The 23,046-nt window shown below is 44.9% G+C and overlaps 1 protein-coding gene across 1 annotated transcript in view; it reads right to left on the reverse strand.

The window, feature by feature from the left end:
- LOC119944691 (regulator of G protein signaling 7 binding protein) overlaps positions 1-23,046 on the reverse strand; it is a 75,970-nt gene that overhangs the window by 22,669 nt on the left and 30,255 nt on the right. The window contains exon 3 of the mRNA XM_038765768.1: positions 8,401-8,531. Within this exon, the coding sequence (XP_038621696.1) occupies positions 8,401-8,531 (131 nt within the window). The remainder of the gene's footprint in view (positions 1-8,400; positions 8,532-23,046) is intronic.

The raw sequence follows: 23,046 nt of genomic DNA on the forward strand, positions 1-23,046 counted from the left end.
AGAAGTTAAGTGACGTGCCCAAAGTCACACAGCTGACAATTGGCGGAGCCGGCATTTGAACTCATGACCGAAGCAGCGTGGCTCAGTGGAAAAGAGCCTGGGCTTTGGAGTCAGAGGTCATGGGTTCAAATCCCAGCTCCGCCACTTGTCAGCTGGGTGACCTTGGGCAAGTCACTTAACTTCTCTGTGCCCCAGTTCCCTCATCTGTAAAATGGGGATGAAGACTGTGAGCCCCCCATGGGACAACCTGATCACCTTGTAACCTCCCCAGCGCTTAGAACAGTGCTTTGCACATAGTAAGCGCTTAATAAATGTCATTATTAACTTAATAAATGTCATTATTAATGACCTCTGACTCCAAAGTCCGTGCTCTTTCCACTGAGCCACGCTGATTCCCTTAGATTCGAACCCATTAAGAAGAAAGCTCTATTGGCCGTCCCTGGCTTCTTCGCTTTCTTTCTCCTGTAGAAATGTAATTTCTTGGGCTTTCTGGGTGTAACTTGGGCATTGTGCCCCGTGGGGATTTTTTTCACCTTTATGGATCTACAAGTTCCATTCAAGGGCATCAGACCTGCTGAGGCTTATACTACCCCCAAGCCTTTCCTGGGACTGTAATACTTTTGTGCTGTGGTCCATGCAGCCATTTCTTCCTCTGCTGGTTTTGAGCCGCTGTGATCACTGGGACCCAACTTTTCCATTATTTTCAGTCAAGGCTCCCTGCCAGGCCGCCACAGTTCCGGCCCATCCGATTATGCATTAGCTCCAGGCAGCTGAGAACAGACAGGAGGTGACTCCCTTCTAAATTCAACCCGACTCCACAAGAAACAACAGAAACTAGAAAAGCCGGTGGATATGTTTCCATGTGTCTCTGAGGACCGGGATATGAACTAGAAAAGCCTTAGCAGCAAAGCCGGGGGATCAAGCCAGTAATTATAGACTTGTTCGCTTCATCGGAGCTGTGAGGGAAAGAGCGTAGGCGGGAAAAAATAGGAACTGGGAGGATAATAGTACCACAAATATATCTGCAGCTCTGCTTCTGGGAAGAAGGGAGCTACTTTCAGGGAACAAGCAATGATCATAATATTAAGTTATTAACAATCAGTCAATAAATAGTATTTACTGGGCACTGACTGCGCTCAATACTTTTCATCTACTGTGAGAAGCAATGTGACCTAGTGGAAAGAGCAAAGACATGAGAGTCAGAGGATCTGGGTTCTAATCCTGCTCCATTCCAAGCCGGCTATGTGACCTTGGGCAAGCGACTTAACTTCTCTGTGCCTCAGTTTCCTCATCTGTAAAATGGCAATTCACTACCTGTTCTCCCTCCTAGTTAGACAGGGAACCTCATGCTAGACAGGGACTATTTTCCACCTGATTATTTCTATCTACCCTAGTACAGTGTTTGGCTCATAATAAGCACTTAAATATCACATGTATCAGTATTATTCTCATTATCATCATTTTGCATAACACTACACTAAGCACTCAGGATACACTTGTATCAATCCCAGCACTTAGTACAGTGCTTGGCACATGGTAAGCACTTAATGAATACCATTATTATCATTATTATTATTGTTAGGTGAATACAATAGAGTTAGTACGCTTTTTATGACCTTTAAGAGTGGTCTCAAAGCAACAGGCCTTTCCTGATTTTATCCTAGGGATTTCTAAAAGCCTTTCCTAGGGCTAAATTGTTCCTGTTCTAAAGCCAACCCCAGAAGGACTAGCATGTGAAACCAAAGGCTGAGAGAATAGAAGTTTCCTAGAAAGGCTGAAAGGATTTCTCTCTTCTTATTGCTTTCTTATTGCAAAATCCTTGAGCCATCAGAGAAGCCATCGTCCTCCCCTTTATATCGCTTAGTTCTTCTAGGAACCACTTCTGAAAACTTCTTGAGTGAACCCAAACTTCTTCAGCAGCCCGTGTCTTCTTCCTGTTCATATCTACCTCGGCTCCACTCTAGCTCTCGATTGTTAGATTTATTGAGCTCTTACTGTGTGCCAAGCACTATACTTGCAGAGCACTTGGGAGAGTCCAGTGGAATAAGTAGACATAATGCCTGCACTCCAGACGCATGCAGTCTAGCAGAGGAGTTCACAATTTAGCGAGAGTTCCTTGAGAGCAGGGATCATGTCTACTTACTCTATTGGGCTCTCCCAAGTGCTTAGTCCAGTGCTCTGCATTGTTGGGCTTAATGACGGGTTTCTAGACTGTGAGCCCATTGTTGGGTAGGGGCCATTTCTATATATTGCCAACTTGTACTTCCCAAGCGCTTAGTGCAGTGCTCTGCACACAAGTGCTCAATGAATCACCTTGTAACGTCCCCTCACCTTGTAACCTCCCCAGAGGTTAGAACAGGGCTTTGCACATAGTAAGTGCTTAACAAATACCATCATCATTATTATTATTATTAATAAATACGATTGAATGACTGAATACCACTGATTGATTGATGGTCTTTAAATGTACTGCATCGTGAGGTTGGGGACCTGGCCTGCTTTCCTGTTCCCTGCAGCCCCCGGCACATCAGAGCTGTCAATTGGAGAAATTGAGAGCACAGGACACCAAATGCCCCCAGCACAATGCCTCATATGCTGTCTGGTCCCACATGCCCCCGGCTTAGGCGTGAGTTTGATCAGGGACAAGATAGGTTTTCCTGAAAGACAGCTTGTGCTGGGTGTGCAATAATATATGAAATGTTTTCCTCTCGGGTAATTCGGGTGAGAGGGCCTGGCCAGCCTCATCCCTCCAGGAACTGCCGGCCACCCAAGAAGCCACCCACCACCAGCCACCTTTGCAGTCAGTGAGCTCCCAAGTCAGCAGCCTCCTTCCCCCAGACTGCAAGATTACAGCAGTTGCAAGAATCCAGATTTATCAGCTTTCCCCCTGAAGTAATTTGGCTTTAAAACAGGACAGCCATTAACAAGGTACAGAGGACGGCACTGAATTCAAAATGGTTTCCCTGGCAGATTTTCTCGCAATCCAAAAGATGGTGCATCTCTATTCCAAACACAAGCAAGCGCAGCAGTTTCTGCTGGAACTGCAGACATTCCCTAGGGAAAGGGAGAAGGACCAGCAGGCGCTGGTTCCCGACAGAATATATTTTTGAGTGCTTTGCCTAGTTGAACTGAACTGTGTCGTGTGACGGGTCTTTACATAATATACCCTTCCCAGTTTCAAAAGAGATCTTCTAGACTGTGAGCCCACTGTCGGGTAGGGATTGTCTCTATACTTTGCCAACTTGTACTTCCCAAGCGCTTAGTACAGTGCTCTGCACACAGTAAGCGCTTAATAAATACAATTGATTGATCTCCTGGAGGAAGTTGCACCCATCACTGGCCTGTATTTTGCTGAAGTTTATTTAACTCCTGTTATTCTGTTCATTCGACCGTCTTTCCCCCAGTCTAACTGGAGTGGGTTCACGCGGTCCCTCACTGTTGTACACTCCCCGGGGCTGGAAACCTGGGAGTCGGAGCCAGGAATCTCTCTGGAGGATTTATATTAGGTGTCCGGCAAGCCCATCCAGACTACAGTGTGCCTTACTGCCTGCTGTGAGCTAGACTGTGAGCCCGTTGTTGGGTAGGGACCGTCTGTCTCTATCTGTTGCCGACTTGTATACTTCCCAAGCGCTTAATACAGTGCTCTGCACACAGTAAGTGCTCAATAAATACGACTGAATGAATGAATGCTGGAGGCACACAGTTTCCAGGAGGTTGGATTTACCTGTTTCAGAGAGGCTTTGGGGACAGAGAAGAGAACGGGTTGGGGAGGGGGTGAAATTGGAGACCTGCAGGATTCTTCCTTTCATTCTGCTCCTTCTTCACGGAGCAGTAGTGCTATTCCCTGGTTCTGCTCAAACCCCTGAGTCAGGCAAGCACTGCTTCCCGCCATTCAATTATAGGTTGTTAAATAAGGTTTTAATTTGATGAATAAATCATTTCCCCTAATCCACCTGAGGAACACCCCCGTTTTTTTTCCCACCTGTAATTTCTACCACAATCATTTTTCATTCAGTACCAAAGGCAATCTGCAGGAATGAGTGCCTTAATATCCTTAATTTGATTTTGTGAGGAAGTCGCACTATCAATTATAGTCTTATTTGGGTGAAGAGAGGGAGTAATTCCGATGCTCCTTGGCTTGTGCTCTTTCTCCCTCTCTCTCTTCCCTCTCACCACTTCCCTCCCTCTCTTTCACTTGCACAGAAATCCAGAGGGAAAAGCTCATCAGCAGCCTGAGGTTCCCACCAGATAAATGACTTAAAAGTAACTGACATCTCATCAAAACACTGTGTACCCAACATGAATGGATCTGCAGTTTCAGCAGGCGGGTTGTATTAATACCCCTCATGGTTATTACTTTGAGCAGGGTTAGAGAGAATGTGAAAACTCATATGTTAAGCAAGTGTACCTCTCCCTTTTCTGTCTCCTGAAAAGTGGAAAATCCAAAGGATCAAAACAAGCTGACAGGTGACAGCCACCTCAGTTCATAGATGAGCAAGTGTCTGGAGCACTTCTATTCGAAAATCACTGTGTAGCATGGGACGACCGAAAGGGAAGACACTGCTCGTGAGCTTGTCCAAGTTCAAAAATAAATCAATAAATATGTATTAGGATTATCACCGATCCTCCGTGACTGAAACATCCTTTCCTGATGATAATTTGTGAGAGTGGCAGCAGAAATGACCAGCTGGTGATTGTGATTCCTTGTTATGCATTCCACCCACAGAGATCATCTTCTTGAGCAGGGGCCGATAGCAACCTCGCCAACAGTCTTTGCTCAGCACCCGTTTTGTGTGGAGCATGACTTTGGAAGCCAAAGGGAATTACTACAGAAGAGCAGGTCTCGGTGCCCGCCCCGAGATCTTGTTAAATATACATCCAGGAATTAACCACTGTTGAATACTTCAAAAAGGGTTCCAGTGGTGACCTCCATTTTACAGATGAGGGAACTGCGGCCCAGAGAAGTGAAGTGACTTGCCCAAAGTCACACAGCTGACAATTTGTGAAGCTAGGATTTGAACCATGACCTCTGACTCCAAAGCCCAGGCTCTTTCCACTGAGCCATGCTGCTTCTCTGAGCTATGAAGGGGAAAGGAGTTCCAGGGCAGGGGGAGGATTCATTCAATCGTATTTATTGAGCGCTTACTGTGTGCAGAGCACTGTACTAAGCGCTTGATGTGAACAAGGAGTCAGCAGCAAATAGATAATTCCACTGAGGAGTTTGAGTTCAGTGAAAGAAGAATCAAGTGTACGAGTTGGGTTGTGACAGATTACTGAGGCAAGATAGGAGTAGGGGTGGAGAGAGCTGGTTATTCATTCATTCATTCAATCATATTTATTGAATGCTTACTGTGTGCAGAGCACCGTACTAAGCGCTTGGGAAGTACAAGTTGGCAACATAAAGAGACAGTCCCTACTCAACAGTGGGCTCACAGTCTAGAAGGGGGAGACAGAGAACAAAACAAAACATATTAACAAAATAAAATAAATAGAATAAATATGTACATATGTACAATATGGTTAAGTGTCTTAAAACCACTGTGGTAAGGAGTTTCTGTTTGAGGCGGAGATGCATGGATGGATGAGGAGTGGAGGGATACGGCCTTAATGTTTTTGGTAGAAAAATGATCTGGACAGCAAAGTGAAATATGGAGGGAGTGGGGAGAGACAATAGGACAGGAGGTACGGAGGTCAGCAAAGGAGGCTGAGCAACAGTATCGCCGGGATACTATAAGTGCTTGGATCAACATGGTAGCAGGTTTGGATGGAGAAAAAGGAGCGGATTCTAGAGACATTGTGACTGAATATGCGGGTTGAATGAGAGACGGGTCCAAGATAATATCAAGGTTACTGGCTTGTGAGACGGGCAGCGTGGTGGTGTCTACAGTGATGGGAAAGCCGGGGGAATCCATGGTATTTATTAAGCACATACTGTGTGCACAGCACTGTACCAAGTGCTTGGAAAGTACAGTGCAACAGAGTTGATAGACACGTTCCCTGCCCACGACAATATTACTCTACTTATTTATTTATTACTCTATTTATTAGTCTATTTATTTATTACTCTATTTATTTCACTTGTACATATCTATTCTATTTATTTTATTTTGTTAATATGTTTTGTTTTGTTCTCTGTCTCCCCCTTCAAGACTGTGAGCCCACTGTTGGGTAGGGACCATTTCTATATGTTGCCAACTTGTACTTCCCAAGCGCTTAGTACAGTGCTCTGCACACACTGCAATAAATAAATAAATAAATACGATTGAATGAATGAATAACCAGCTCTCCCCACCCCTACTCCTATCTTGCCACAGTAAGTGCTCAATAAATATGATTGATTGATTGATTGACAGGTTTACAGTCTAGAGGGGAACAAGGAGTTTGGGTAGGAAGATGAGAAGTTCCATTTTGGATAGGCAGGGAGTGTGCGTGTTAGTTCTGTTGCAGTGTACTCTCTCAAGCGCTTAGTACAGTGCTCTGCACATAGTAAGCACTCAATAAATCCGAATGATTGATTGACTGATTGATACGTTAAGAATGAGGCATCTTCGGGACATCCAAGAAGAGATGTCCTGAAGGCAGGAGGAAATGCGAGACTGCGGAGGAGAGAGGACAGGGCTGGGGAAAGGGATTTGGAGATCATATGCATAGAGATGAGAGTTGAAGTTTAAGAGCAAATGAGTTTTCCAAGGGAGTGGATGTAGATAGAGAATAGAAGGGGACCCAGAGCCGTGAGGGACTTCCACAGTGGGAAGGGGTGGGGGGAGATAGAGGAGAAGCCTGCAAAAGAGACTTAGAAGGAGCAACCAGAGAGATAGGAGGAGAACCAGGAGAGGACAGTGACAGTGAAGCCAAAGTTACTGTTCACAGTGCCGAAGTTCATAGTGTCAAAGGTGGTTACTTGTAAGAGAAGCAGCATGGCTCAGTGGAAAGAGCACGGGCTTGGGAGCCAGAGGTCATGGGCTCTAATCCTGGCTCTGTCACTTGTCAGCTGTGTGACTTGGGGCAACTCACTTCACTTCTCTGGGCCTCAGTTACCTCATCTGTAAAATGGGGAGTAAGACTTTAAGCCCCATGTGGAACAACCTGATCACTTTGTAACCCTCCCAGCACTTAGAACAGTGCTTCACACTTAGTAAGCACTTAACAAATGCCATCATTATTATTATTATGTCTCCCCCGCTCTAATAATAATAATAAAAAATGATGGTATTTGTTAAGCGCTTATTCTGTGCCTAGTACTGTTCTAAGCACTGGGGTAGATACCAGGTTGTCCCACGTGTGGCTCACAATCTTAATCCCCATTTTACAGAGGTAACTGAAGCACAGAGAAGTTAAGTGACTTGTCCAAAGTCACATAGCTGACAAGTGGCAGAGCTGGGATTAGAATTCATGATCTCTGACTCCCAAGCCCAGGCTCTTTCCACTAAAACAGGCTGCTTCTCTGTAATAATCAAAATGATGACATTTATTAAGCGCTTACTATGTGCAAAGCACTGTTCTAAGCGCTGGGGAGGTTATAAGATGATCAGGTTGTCCCTCAGGGGGCTCACAGTCTTCATGCCTATTTTACAGTTGAGGTAACTGAGGCACAGAGAAGTTAAGTGACTTGCCCAAAGTCACACAGCTGACAACTGGTGGAGCCAACATTTGAACCCATGACCTCTGACTCCAAAGCCCGTGCTCTTTCCACTGAGCCACGCTGCTTCTCAACTAGACTGTAAACCCACTGTGGGCAGGGATTGTCCGTCTTTATTGTTGTATTGTACTTTCCAAGTATTTAGTAATAATAAGAAATGATGGCATTTATTAAGTGCTTACTATGTGCAAAGCACTGTTCTAAGCGCTGGGGAGGTTACAAGGTGATCAGGTTGTCCCACAGGGGGCTCACAATCTTAATCCCCATTTTACAGATGATAATAGAGTGCTGTGCACACAGTAAGCGCTCATTAATTCAACTGAATGAATGAAAGGCAGCCAAGGAGAATTAGGATGGAGTAGAAGCCACTGGATTCGAGAAGAAGGAGGTCATTGCTGACCTTAGAGAGGGTGGTTTCTGTGGAGTGGAGGGGCTTGGAGCCATATTAGACTCTCCCTCTAAACTGTGGGGGTCCCGCAAAGCTCAATTCTGAGTCCCCTTTCTATTCTCTGTCTAGAAAAATTCCCTTGGAGAATTCATTTGCTCCCATGATTTCAACTTCCTATTTTGGGGGCCTCTAAATTCCTGTGTCTGACAACCTTGGACAATAAATGGTGCTATTTTCTCAGAACACTATCCACCTCAGTGTGACCGTTAGACATCGTGGTGCCAAGTCATGCCATTCCCATTAGAGGCCCCACGTCCCTTTCCAGGGGAGCATTCCTCTGAATCTGGGGTGAAACATATGAAATGGAAGATACCTTTCCGGTGAAACTGAAGAGATCCTAGCAGACATATGGACTTGAGCATCTCCGTGGTGTACATTTCTAAGCAACACTGCAACTGGATGTAAAGTCGGCAGATTTCAGGGTGGATTTCACCGTCTTCAGGGCTGCAATCCAAAGGAAAGAGGAAAGCAATTAACAGATTCAGAGGTCATTTACCAGCCTCCAGCTCCATTTTCGTAAAATGCATTTCCTTGAGGATTCTTTAAAGCATTTTCTTTAAAGTTTATGGCCACTGGTATTCTGCCAATAGCTACGGACAGGTATCTCACTTTTAATCCTACTGATAAGTAATGCCTAACCAGTATTGCCTAACCTGCGAGAAGCAGCGTGGCTCAGTGGAACGAGCCCGGGCTTTGGAGTCAGAGGTCATGGGTTCAAACCCCGGCTCAGCCAATTGTCAGCTGTGTGACTTTGGGCAAGTCACTTCACTTCTCTGGGCCTCAGTTATCTCATCTGTAAAATGGGGATGAAAACTGTGAGTCCCCCGTGGGACAACCTGATCACCTTGTAACCTCCCCAGTGCTTAGAACAGGGCTTTGCACATAGTAAGCTTTTAATAAATGCCATTATTATTATTATTATTATTATTATTATTATATTAGAATTTCCTCAGCAATGTAGATGGCTGAAATTTAGGCATGTGAATTTACCAGGAGTGATGCAATGAGCACTTTAATAAAGTTCGAGAATTTTTTGAATTATTCCCATCGGCCCTGATGGGAATTTCTGTACTTCTTTAGTTTCCGTATTTCTTTAGAACTTTTCTATACTTCTTTAGAACTTTTTCCAAAGTGATCTTATAGTTTACAAATAGTTTAGTTCACAAATAGTTTATTTGTACATGTTTATTCTATTTATTTTATTTTGTTAATATGTTTTGTTTTGTTCTCTGTCTCCCCCTTCTAGACTGTGAGCCCACTGTTTCTAGACTGTGAGCCCACTGTTTCTAGACTGTGAGCCCACTGTTGGGTAGGGACTGTCTCTATATGTTGCCAACTTGTACTTCCCAAGCGCTTAGTACAGTGCTCTGCACACAGTAAGCACTCAATAAATACGATTGATTGATTGATTGTAAAAATCAATAATGTAGAATGAATCACTAGGAGTGTTAAGATAACTTAAATGTCATTATATAGACCAGGAGAGCAGGAGTAAACTTGATGGCAAGGACCAGGCCTCTTTGACTGCATTTATGCAGGCTCCCAGGATAGCTTTCTGCCCACAGCAGGCATCCAGGGCATCTCTCTGCCCATAATAGGCACCCACCCCAGGGCTCTGCCCACGAGTAGGTGCTCAATAAATACTGCAATAACTGCTGCTGCTAACAGACTGACAACTTCATGCTCAAACCCCATTAAAAACAAATGACCAGAGAAACAAGCTGTTAGTTTGGACTATGTCTCTTCATTTCTTTCTGAACATTTTATTATTCATTCATTCATTCATTCAATCGTATTTATTGAGCGCTTACTGTGTGCAGAGCACTGTACTAAGCGCTTGGGAAGTACACATTGGCAACATATGGAGACGGTCCCTACCCAACAGTGGGCTTGCAGTCTAGAAGGGGGAGACAGAGAGCAAAACAAAACATATTAACAAAATAAAATAAATAGAATGAACATGTACAAATAAACTATTTGTAAAGTATTTGTAAACTGTAAACTAAATTATTATCTATTTACATTGGACTTTTAAAAAAAATGGGTGGCACTGATTTTTTTTAAAAGGGAAGAAATAAAATCCTAGTTCTTAAAAAAATCAAGCTAAGTAAAAGTCATCATCAGGGTCTTTAGATATGAATGGTCACAGATGTTATTTCGTAGTCCTTCGCCTGTCTTTGACTCACTGATTTTCATTTAAAGAGGCTTATGCATTTTTATTAAGCTGAAGTGCACCTTCTGGAATGAAACAAAAGTAAGTAAAGCATTAACAAGAAAGGGGGAACAGAAAGGGAAATCTCACAGGTTACCGCTGCCAAATTTCAGCTTTAGTGTTGCCATCCCTCTCCATCTAAAATGCTTACCCGGATTCATTGACAAATGCAGTGCTTGGACCGATTTCAGCCTTAAGAGGGTCAATGGCAGAACATCAGATGTAGTTAGCAAAGGAGACAGCATGTCCATTTTCTAGATTCTGGAGAAACTTCTAAAGAACAAAGTGGGTGCAGCGAATTGGCATGGGGATAACCATTTTATCATTAATTACTTTGGGTTTCTAATTTCCTTTCTTGCATATGTGGGAGGGCCCTTCCAGCCATATGGTTCAAGACAAAGCAACAAAGAACTGCTAATAACTTTGTGTTCAGAAGGTGACCCTGGATGATAAGGTACTTCAGATTCCAAATAAGGCTTGCCTTCATCAGAAAACTGGAGGGGGTCTTTGCCCCTCTCATTGCTTTTCAATATTCAATTCAGTCATTTGCCTGCCCACAGGGCCCTTCAGTCTTTTTGGTTAGTTGACCCCCAGCCCAGGGTGACAATTCATCCTGCTTTATACTGGACAGGCCTATTTTCAATGGATATGACACCAGATGCCTTTTTGTCTAGTAGTTTTATTTTTAGGGATGCATCCTCTTTTTTGCCCAATACAGTCCCACCCAAACCTTGTCCTCCCCGTAATTTTCACATCACCGTAGAAACCACCACCATCCTCCCTGTCTCACAAGCCCGTAACCTTGTCATTATCCTTGATTCATCTCTCTCATTCAGTCACCCAATCCTGTTGGTTCAGCTTTCACGCCATCACTAAAATCCGCCCTTTCCTCTCCATCCAAAGTGCTACCACGGTAATTCAGACACTTACCCTTTCCCATCTTGATTACTGCATCAGCCTTCTTGCTCACTTCCCTGTCTCCTGTCTCTTCCCACTCCAGTCCATACTTCACTCTGCTGATCTGTAGATCGCTTTGCTACAGAACTTTTCAGTCCATACTTCCCCACTCCAGGGTTTGCCCAACCACCTCTGCATCAAAAAGAAACTCCTTACTAGAGGATTTAAAGCACTCAGTCCCCCTGCCCCCTCGTGCTTTGACTCTGATTTCCTACTATGAAGCAGCCCAAACACTTCACTACTCTAATGCCAATCTACTCATTCTAGCTTGAGCTCATCTATCTCACTGGGGAAACCCTTGCCCACATCTGGCTTCTGGCCTGGATGCCCTCCTTCTTCATATATGACATGCAATCAACCTCCCCACCTTCCAAGCCCTTTTAAAAACACATCTCCAAGAGGCCTTACTGGACTTTATTGCATTTTATTCACCCTTCCCTCCGCCCTACAGCACTTACGTACAACTCTGTAATTTACTTATTGATATTAATGTCTGTCTCCTCCTCTAGACTGTAAGCTCCCTGTGGGCAGAGGACATGTGTTTGTCCTTCTAGACTGTAAGCCCACTGTTGGGTAGGGACCGTCTCTATATGTTGCCAACTTGGACTTCCCAAGCGCTTAGTACAGTGCTCTGCACACAGTAAGCGCTCAATAAATATGACTGAATGAATGAATTTGTATTGATTTACTTGTACTGATGTCTGTCTCCCCGCCCCGAGACTGTGAGCCCGTCGTGGCCAGGGATTGTCTCTCCTTATTTGCTGCATTGTACTTTCCAAGCGCTTAGTACATCCTCTGCACACAGTAAGCATTCAATAAATATGACAGAATGAATGAATGAGTACTAACTCTGTTATTAGACATATACATGAATATACATATACATGAATACAGTTATTACTGTATTCTCCTAAGTGCTTAGAGAAGCAGCATGGCCTAGTGGATAGAACACAGCCTGGGAGTCAGAAGGACCTGAGTTCTAATCCTGGCTCTGCCTCTTAATAATGGCATTTATTAAGCACTTACTATGTGCAAAGTGCTGGGTGACCTTGGGCAAGGCACTCAACCTCTCTGTGCCTCAGTTATCTCATCTGTAAAAAAAATAGGGATTAAGACTGTGAGTCCCAGGTGGAACAGGGACTGTGCCCAACCCGATTTGCTTGTATCCACCCCAGCATTTACTACATCTTGGTATGTAGTAAGCGCTTAACGGATGACACTATTATCATTATTATCAAAAGCAGTGTGGCTCAGTGGTGAGAGCATGGGCTTTGGAGTCAGAGGTCAAGGGTTCGCATCCTGGCTCTGCCAACTGCCAGCTGTGTGACTTTGAGCAAGTCACTTAACTTCTCTGGACCTCAGTTACCTCATCTGTAAAATGGGGATTAAGACTGTGAGCCCCCCGTGGGACAACCTGATCACCTTGTAACCTCCCTAGCACTTAGAACAGTGCTTTGCACGTAGTAAGTGCTTAATAAATGCTATTATTATTATTATTATTATTACAATGCTCTGCACACAGTAAGCACTCAATAAACATGATTAATTGATTCCACAGCTCAGAAGGGGCACCGTGTTTATATGGAGCAATGGAGGGAGCCATGGGGCCAGGGGACTACCCAATGACATCCTCGCAACTACATATAAACTTAAGCGGTTAGTACAGTGCTCTGCACACAGTAAGTGCTCAATAAATAAGATTGAATGAATATAAACTGCCACCAAGAACCTTTTTGTGAGTGGAGTTGATGCCATTACATAACATTACATAACAGGTGAGCTCTCCTACTGAGAGCTCACCTCCTCCAGGAGGCCTTCCCAGACTGAGCCCCCTCCTTCCTCTCCACCTCCCCCACCCCCCCACCTCACCTCCTTCCCCTCCCCACAGCACCTGTATATATGTTTGTACAGATTTATTACTCTATTTTACTTGTACATATTTACTATTCTATTTATTTTATTTTGTTAATATGTTTTGTTTTGTTGTCTGTCTCTCCCTTCTATTCATTCATTCAATTGTATTTATTGAGCGCTTACTGTGTGCAGAGCACTGTACTGAGCGCTTGGGAAGTACAAGTTGGCAACGTCTAGAGACGGTCCCTACCCAACAGCGGGCTCACAGTCTAGAAGGGGGAGACAGACAACAAAACAAAACATATTAACAGAATAAATAGAATAAATATGCAAGCAGAAGGCTGACCCTTCCACTTTAGCTCATTATGGGTGGGGAAAACATCCGTTCACTCAGTTGTATCGTACTGTCCCAAGCGTTTAGTACAGTGCTCCGCACATAGTAAATGCTCATTAAGAGAAGCAGCATGGCTCAGTGGAAAGAGAGCAGGCTTTGGAATCAGAGGTCATGGGTTCAAATCCTGACCACCACTTGTCAGCTGTGTGACTTTGGGCAAGTCACTTCACCTCTCTGGGCCTCAGTTCCCTCATCTGCAAAATGGGGATGAAGACTGTGAGCCCCCCGTGGGACAACCTCATCACCCCGTAACCTCCTCTGCGCTAGACTGTGAGCCCGTTGTTGGGTAGGGACTGTCTCTATTTGTTGCCAACTTGTACTTCCCAAGCGCTTAGTACAGTGCTCTGCACACAGTAAGCGCTCAATAAATACGATTGAATGAATGAATAACATTACTTCCACACCAGGTTCAGCAAAGGGGCGCCTGGTACTCTTTAAAGCCCCCAGTAGCTACACTAGAGAAGCAGCGTGGCTTAGTGCCAAGATCCCAGGCTTGGGAGTCAAAGGACATGGATTCTAATCCCGGCTCCGCCACTTGTCTGCTGTGTGACCTTGGGCAAGCCACTTAACTTCTCTGGGCCTCAGTTACCTCATCTGTAAAATGGGGATTAAGCCTGTGAGCCCCACATGGGACAACCTGCTTACCTTGTATCTACACCAGTGCTTAGAACAGTGCTTGCCACATGGTAAGTGCTTAACAAATACCATCATTATTAATTATTATTATTTCACTACTCCAGCTCCAAGCCCAGGGGCTTTCTCCCCGCTCCCCCTCACCTGACTCCTCCTCTTCCCCATATGAGAGAGTTCTCTGCTTTGGACCTATTGGAGTGGAAGAGTACTCCTTTTGGAGCTAGACTGTCAACTCCTTAAAGAAGCAGCCTGATGTAATGGCTAGAGCTCAAGTCTGAGAGTCAGAAGGTCAGGGGTTCTAATCCTGGCTCCACCACTTGCCTGCTGTGTGACCTTGGGCAAGTCACTTCACTTCTCTGTGCCTCAGTTACCTCATCTGCAAAATGGGGATTGAGACTGTGAGCCCCATGTTTACTATTCTATTTATTTTGTTAATGATGTGCACCTAGCTTTAAGTCTATTCCATTCATTCATTCAGTCAATCGTACTTATTGAGCGCTTTCTGTGTGCAGAGCACTGTACTAAGCTTTTGGGAAGTCCAAGTTGGCAACATAGAGAGACGGTCCCTACCCAACAGTGGGTTCACAGTCTAGAAGGGGGAGACAGACAACAAAACGAAACATATTAACAAAATAAAATAGAATAAATATGTACAAGTAAAATAAATAGAGTAATAAATATGTACAAACATATATATGTATATATAGGTGCTGTGGGGAGGGGAAGGAGGTAAGGTGGGGATGGGGGGGAGGAGGGGGCTCAGTCTGGGAAGGCCTCCTGGAGGAGGTGAGCTCTCAGTAGGGCTTGTCCACATGTTTTGTTTTGTTGTCTGTCTCCCCCTTCTAGACTGTGAGCCCGTTGTTGGGGAGGGACCATCTCTATATGTTGCCAACTTGTACTTCCCCACACTTAGTACAATGCTCTGCACACAGTAAGTGCTCAATAAATACGATTGAATGAATGAATGAATGTGGGACAGACACTGTGTCCAACACAATTTGCTTGTATCCACCCCAGTGCTTTGTATCGCGTTTGGCACATAGGAAGAGCTTTATGAATACCCTAATTCTTATTATAATTATTAACAATAATAATAAAGGCATGGGTAGTGTCTTCTAATTCTCTTGTACTCTCCCAAGTTCTTTGCACATGGACTGATTGATTGATGGTTTATCTCTACCCACCTCAGCCAAGGTAAAAAAAGCTCTGCCAACTCACATAGCTTCTACAAGCGCTTAGTACAGTGCTCAAGCGCTTAGTACAGTGCTCTGCACATAGTAAGCACTCAATAAATACGATTGTTGATGAAATGTGACTAGTTCAGACGATTAGTTAATCATCTGGGGCTCTGTGACTCGCCAGAAACAATCACTAAATGGAAAGTCGAACCTGAGATTTTCTGACCACAGCGTGTTAAGCGTCTGGCAAACTGGGCAGATACCCGTCTTTCCCGGGCATGGAAAACGAAAGATTCATCTTCCATCCAGCACAACAGCATCAGTGCCTTGGATCTGGTCTTAAATCCCCTCTGGTTCAAATGGACCTAGCTGCCAAGCTGCATTCAATCAATCTCTGATTGCTAGGAATTGGGATTGGCTAATCTCCTAATAGTCCTAGGAAACCAAATTGAGGGGTAGGATTAAAAAAATGAACCAGGCAGTTTAACAGCCACAGTCTCACCGGGAAGTGCTTTGTACAGGGCTCTGTACACAGTAAGCACTCAATAAATACCACTGATTGATTGATTCAATATATCCTACCGACAGTCCCTAAGTGGAGTGGGAAAACCCACTCCAAATCCCTCACGTGTCCTAGAAAAGAAAATAATAATAAAGATGGCATTTGTGGGTTGTGTTTTTGGTTTTGTTCTTTGACCTCCACCTGGTGCTTAGTAGAAAGCAGAAGACTGAAGTTGCTCTGAAGTCACGTATCCAACTCCATGCCACCGGTGTCCCTTGGGTCTTGGACCATGTGGAGGCTTAAAGAAGGAGCATGGCTCAGTGGAAAAGATCCCGGGCTTTGGAGTCAGAGGTTGTGGGTTCAAACCCCGGCTCCGCCAGTTGTCAGCTGTGTGACTTTGGGCAAGTCACTTAACTTCTCTGTGCCTCAGTTACCTCGTCTGTAAAATGGGGATGAAGACTGTGAGCCCCGCCTAGGACAACCTGATCACCTTGTAACCTCCCCAGCGCTTAGAACTGTGCTTTCCACATAGTAAGTGCTTAATAAATGCCATTATTATTATTTGTTAAGTTCTTACTATGTGCCAAGCACTGTTCTAAGCACTGGGATAGATAGAAGGTAATCAGGTTGTCCCACGTGGGGCTCACACTCTTAATCCCCATTTTACAGATGAGGGAACCGAGGCCTAAAGAAGTGAAGTGACTCTCCCAAAGTCACACAAGTGGTGGAGCCGGGATTAGAACCCATGGTCTCTGACTCCCAACCCCGTGCTCTTTCCACTTAGCTGCTTCTCTAAAAGAAAAGATCGGGTCTCCCCATTTGTCCAAATGAGGCTCTGAACAAGAGAGACAAAGTGACTTGCTCCAGGCTAACAATACCTATCAAAGCTCTTTCTAATCCTCTAATCTTTTTTTTTTCTCTTTCAGTTTCTTCCTCTGGGACAAGAGGAGATGTTAAGTTCTCCTCAGTCCATTTTGTTATTGGCTGCAGGTGTGCTCGGGGAAAGGGCTCTGCCTCCCACTAGGCATGCAATCAGTACTGTTGGTACTGGTGGTCTCCTAGAAGCTCCCTCCAAAGTGAGCTCACCCCATCTCACCCCACAGCTACGAGTGAAGGCTGGCCACTTGCAGCCTCCACAACTCCACACAATCGCAGAGGGCTCTTGGTGATCACGGAGAGACGGTCCCTCAAAAAGCTCACTTTGAGGAGAACTAGACTAAGAAGAGTGCTACTGAGGTAGCGGAGGCTGTGGGAGGAGGATGGAGAGGAGATATAGGCAACGGAGGGAGGAAGGAAAGCTTCTGAGGGAGGAAAATGCTTTACTCTCACACTTTTTTCACTCTGAAGTCCTCATCAGTGGTCAATCAATCGTATTTATTGAGTGCTTATTGTGTGCAGAGCACTGTACTAAGCACTTGGGAAGTACAAGTTGGCAACATCTAGGGACGGTCCCTACCCAACAGTGGGCTCACAGTCTAGAAGGGGGAGACAGAGAACAAAACAAAACATATTAACAAAATAAAATAAATAGAATAGATATGTACAAGTAAAATAAATAAATAAATAGAGTAATAAATACGTACAAACATATATACAGGTGCTGTGGGGAAGGGAAGGAGGTAAGGCAGTGGGGATGGAGGGGGGAGGAGGGGGGAGGAGGGAGTGGTATCTCCTGTCATCCCCTTCTAGACTGTGATCCCGTTGTTGGGTAGGGACCGTCTCTATATGTTGCCAACTTGAACTTTCCAAGTGCTTAGTACAGTGCTCTGCACACAGTAAGCGCTCAATAAATACAATTGAATGAATGAACGAATCCCCATTGGGTTTTTTGTCCCATCAGGGTAGTAAGTCAATAGAATGGGAAGGTGTAACATAACAATATAACAGACACATTCCCTGCCCACAGTGAGCTTACAGTCTAGAGAGGGAGATAGACATTAATAGAAATAAAGAAATTACAGATATTGAATATAAGTGCTGTGCAGCTGGGAGGGAGGATGAATGAAGGGAGAAAATCAGGATGATGCAGAAGAGGGAGTGGGAGAAGAGAGGAGGAGGGTTTAGTCAGGGAAGGTTTCTTGGAGGAGATGTGTCTATATGTTGCCAACTTGTACTTCCCAAGCGCTTAGTACAGTGCCCTGCACACAGTAAGCGCCCAATAAACACGATTGAATGAATGAAATGAATGAATGTGCCTTCAATAAGCCTTGGAAGTCGGGGAGAGCAATTATCTGTCTGGTATGAGGAAAGTGGGCATTCCAGGCCAGAGGAAAGATGTAAACGAGAGGTTGGCAGAGAGATAGATGAGATTGATGTACAGTGAAAAGGTTACCATTAGAGGGATGAAGTTTGCGGGGTGGGTTGCAGTAGGAATCAAATCTTTTACCTCTTCTAGTTGCTCGAAAGCAGGGACCTGAGCTATAGGAACTCAATCAATATTGTTGATGTTGGTCATGATTTAGATACACTGTAGCTCCACAAACCAGATTTTGAGTTTAGTACAGTGCTCTGCACACAGTAAGCACTCAATAAATAAGATTGAATGAATAATAATAATAATAATAATAATAATAATAATAATGGCATTTATTAAGCATTTACTATGTGCAAAGCACTGTTCTAAGTGCTGGGGAGGTTACAAGGTGATCAGGTTGTCCCTTGGGGGGCTCACATTCTTAATCCCCATTTTACAGATGAGGTGACTGAGGCCCAGAGAAGTTAAGTGACTTGCCCAAAGTCACAGAGCTGTCAATTGGCGGAGCCGGGGTTTGAACCCATGACCTCTGACTCCAAAGCCCACACTCTTTTCCACTGAGCCACGCTGCTCAGTGGAGCACTCAGTGCTAAGCAGTAGGGTAGATGCAAGATAATCAGATCGGATGATGGTCCCTCTCCCACACTGGGCTCACGGTCCAAGAGGTCGAGAGGTCAGGGGTCTTAGCCCCATTTTACAGATTAAGCCAAAGAGGGGTTAAGGGACTCCTCCCAGGTCTCAATAGGCCAAGGGAAGAGCAATCACTCAATCACCATTGTATTTACCAATCTCTTACTGTGTGCAGAGCACTGTACTAAGTGCTTGGGCAAGTCACTTAACATCTCTGAGCCTCAGTTACCTCATCTGTAAAATGGGGATTGACTGTGAGCCCCACATGGGACAACCTGATCACCTTGTATCCCCCCGCAGTGCTTAGAACAGTGCTTTGCACATAGTAAGCGCTTAACAAATGCCATTATTAAGACAGTATAACAAAGTCAGTAGCTGCCTTCCCTGACCACAGTGAGCTTACAGTCTAGAGGAACAGACCTCTGATAAACCTTTACTTAGATGCTCAGTGTCCTGCTTGTTGCCACTTTGGTCTTTTCAGTGATCAAGCAGGCAATCTCCAACGTTGCAAATTCATTCATTCATTCATTCAATCGCATTTATTGAGCGCTTACTGTGTGCAGAGCACCTTACTAAGCGCTTGGGAAGTACAAGTTGGCAACATATAGAGACGGACAGTGGGCTCACAGTCTAGAAGGGGGAGAATGAGCAGAGGACTACTGTTTCTGATAGACTAGGGAATCCCCCCTCCATTGGGAGGACACACTTTTCACTGTTTGGCCAGTTGTGGTGACAAGGGGCCCTGAGCCATCCTCACTCTCACTGCTGATTCCTCCAGTGAGCAGCACAGATTCCTAGCCCAGGCTAGGTGTGTGGACTGTGGCTTTGGGAAAGAACCCGCCTGGGAGCGCGTCTGGGCGTAGGCTCCTCAATGAGCAGGATTTGAACCCAGGTCTCCTGATTCCCATCTCCAAGCTTTTTCTTCTAAGCCAATATTTCTCATATGGGTAAAGTTTCCAACAGTTTCACTCTGACAAAGGAAGGGGAATAAAAGGATGGGGTGATTTAAGGTTTTATTTTCTATTTCTGAAGAGGCAAGGTGTGGAACGGACAGATGGATGGATTTCTGCCATGGTGCCATTCCCAGGTCGTCAGATTCTCGAGGACAGGTAACACAATCTTTATGGAGACCTGCGTCACAAAGAATATTAAAAAGGTTGTCCTGTCATTTCTTCTCTTGTCCTAACCTCTCCAAGACAGCCACCAGCTGGGGTGAGAAAACACAACTGTCACCTCGATGTATATTTACCCCTTCTGATCCTCACGGCTCTCCACCTGACACTGTGACTTCCGTCACTTTGAATGCCAATTATCCTTTGGCTAACGTGGGATTTTGAAAATAATTCCCCTTAATAGCCTCCATTATCTCCGTTCCTGGCTGGTTAACTGGGCTGGGAAATTAATAAATTTCTGTTTTAATTTACTGGATACTTTCATTAATATCAAAGACACTAAATCACTGGTTTAGCTCAACACCTTCCTATTGCCTATTCTTAATTTTGCCATAAAAAATAGAAACCAGATTTCACTTCAGTGCTGACTTTGTTTGAATGAAGTGATTTACCTGCCATTGAATATGGAAATCAGAGTATTTTATTCATCTAATTAATTAGTTGAACTTCACTGAATGACTCCTACGACTCTGAAGAGGTTCCGGTTTTTGACACACTGTAACTGAGCAGCAAAAACAGCAGCGTTTTATTTTAATGGTACTCATTAAGCACTTGTCAGGCACTGTACGTTGCCCTGGGGTAGATACAAGCTAATTATGTTGGACACAGTTCATGTCCCACTTAGGGCTCACTGTTTTAATCCCCATTTTACAGATGAAGGGACTGAGGCACAGAGAAGTGAAGTGACTTACCCAAGGTCACACAGCATACAAGTGGCGGAGTCAGAATTAGAATCCAGGTCCTCGGACTCCCAGTTCTCTGCTCTTTCCATTAGCACACTGAACTGGGAGGTGGCTTGGCCGCTTGGAAAGAGCATGGGACTAGGAGACCTGGATTCTAATCCCAGCAATGCATTCTCCCACTGGTGACCTGGAGTGAGTCATTTAACCTTTCTGGGCCTCTATTTCTTCATCTCTAAAATGGAGAGACTAATCCCTGCAAAACACTATGAGGCTAAGATGAGTAACTAATGTGAAAGCTCTTTGACAAAATAAAAGTACTCTGCAGAGTCAAGAAATCATCTAATACTATTTATTGACTGCCTCCCGAGTGAGTGGGAAACACAAGTTGTCTAGAGGGCAGGGAGGATTTTATAGATTCCTAGGGAAGCCAAGAGGTCTATGTATAATAATAATAATAATAATGGCATTTATTAAGTGCTTACTATGTGCAAAGCACTGTTCTAAGCACTGATGCAATAGTTCAGTTAGTGTAAGAGTAAAGCAACAACAGGGTGATTAGGTGGAGCAGGGCTGAGGGAGAAATAGATTAATCATGAACAAATTAGCCAACAACTAACCCACTCTCCCACCCTGGGACCACACTACAAACCTAGTGACAGAGAGAGAAATGAGTGCCTTGTGGCCTCCTGCACCTATTCATAATAATAATACGGTGCTCTGCATACAGTAAGTATTCAATATATACCACTGATTGATTTGTTAAGTGCATAGCAGGTGCCAAGCACTGGGGTAGATACAAGATAATCAGGTTAGATATCCTCCCATCCAACACAGGACTCACAGTTTAAAGGAAGGAGAACATAGGTATTTAATCCCCATTTTACAGATGAGGAAACTGAGATATAGAGAAGTTAAGTGACTTGCCCAAGATCTCCCAGCAGGCAAGAGGCAGGCTCTTTCCCCTAGTCCAGGCTGCTTGATCTCTCCCTTCAGGCTGACCAGGCATTTCCCATGTGTTTAAATGTGGTCAGATCTTCCAAGCTAAAGAACATCCAGCTGGGAGTGCTCTGATGCTCAGTATCAGATACTCAGTGCTCAGTAAGTGCTCAATAAATATGACTGACTGACTGCCTAGCTTCTGAAATACTTCCGACCTCCTGCTCAACCCGCTCAAGGTGGGAGGGCTGTGAACTGCCAGCTGGGAGCTCAGCTTGACCCAATTTTCCTGGAGGTCCCCAGGGTCCGGCAGACCAAGAGTAGCATGATGGATAACGACCATCTAAAGGGTGTGGTGACCCTCTAGGGCTTACCAGTGCCACTTAGAGCAGCCACAGAGTGGGAAGACAGTGGTGGGAGGAAGCAGGGCCCAAGGTGCTATCTAATAATAATAATAATGATAATAATGATGGCATTTATTAAGCACTTACTATGTGCTGAGCACTGTTCTAAGCGCTGCGGAGGTTACAAGGTGACGGGGTTGTCCCACAGGGGGCTCACAGAGAAGCAACGTGGCTAGAGAAGCAGCGTAGCTCAGTGGAAAGGGCACGGGCTTTGGAGTCAGAGGCCTTGGGTTCAAATACCGGCTCTGCCAATTGTCAGCTGTGTGACTTTGGGCAAGTCACTTAACTTCTCTGCGCCTCAGTTACCTCATCTGTAAAATGGGGATGAAGACTGTGAGCCCCCCATGGGACAACCTGATCACTTTGTATCTCCCCAGCACTTAGAACAGTGCTTGGCACATAGTAAGTGCTTAATAAATGCCATCATTATTATTATTATTAATCCCACTTTGGGCAAGTCACACAGCTGACAATAGGCAGAGTAGGGATTGGAACCCATGACCTCTGACTCCAAAGCCTGGGCTCTTTCCACTGAGCCACACTCCTTCTGTCAGTCAGGGGACATCAGGGGCCCTACACAGTCTCAGAGGCGGCCCTAATGGGGAGTGTGAGTTCTGATCGCTAGATGGTTGGAATTCAAACAGCCCGGTTAGGGCTGAGAGCTAATGTCCCGCCTTCCACGGACCTGTGGCTTCTGCCCCAAATTTGATTGGGAATCTCATCCTTGTATGGGGCAGACGAGTTAAGAGGACTGGTATTGTAGGTGATCAAAAGGCTCATTCTTGAGAGAGAAGAAGGTCATTGGGCCTAAATTATTCCACTCAGCAGTGCCAAACCCCCCAGATACAAACAACTCCAATCCCCCTGGACCTGGCTGGACTTGGCCCTAGTGGCACAATGGGGGCTTGAGGGAGCTCGTTCCCCACTCATATGCCCCTCCTTGGCCCAGCCCAGGAGATAATAATAATAGTAATAATGATGGTATTTGTTAAGCGCTTACTATGTGCCGAGCACTGCTCTAAGCTCTGGAGGGGAATACAAGGTGATCAGGTTGTCCCACGTGGGGCTCACAGTCTTAATCCCCATTTTACAGATGACGGAAACTGAGGCCCAGAGAAGTGAAGTGACTTGCCCAAAGTCACACAGCTGA

Source organism: Tachyglossus aculeatus, chromosome 23, assembly GCF_015852505.1.
Source record: "Tachyglossus aculeatus isolate mTacAcu1 chromosome 23, mTacAcu1.pri, whole genome shotgun sequence".
Classification (NCBI taxonomy): Eukaryota; Metazoa; Chordata; class Mammalia; order Monotremata; family Tachyglossidae; genus Tachyglossus; species Tachyglossus aculeatus.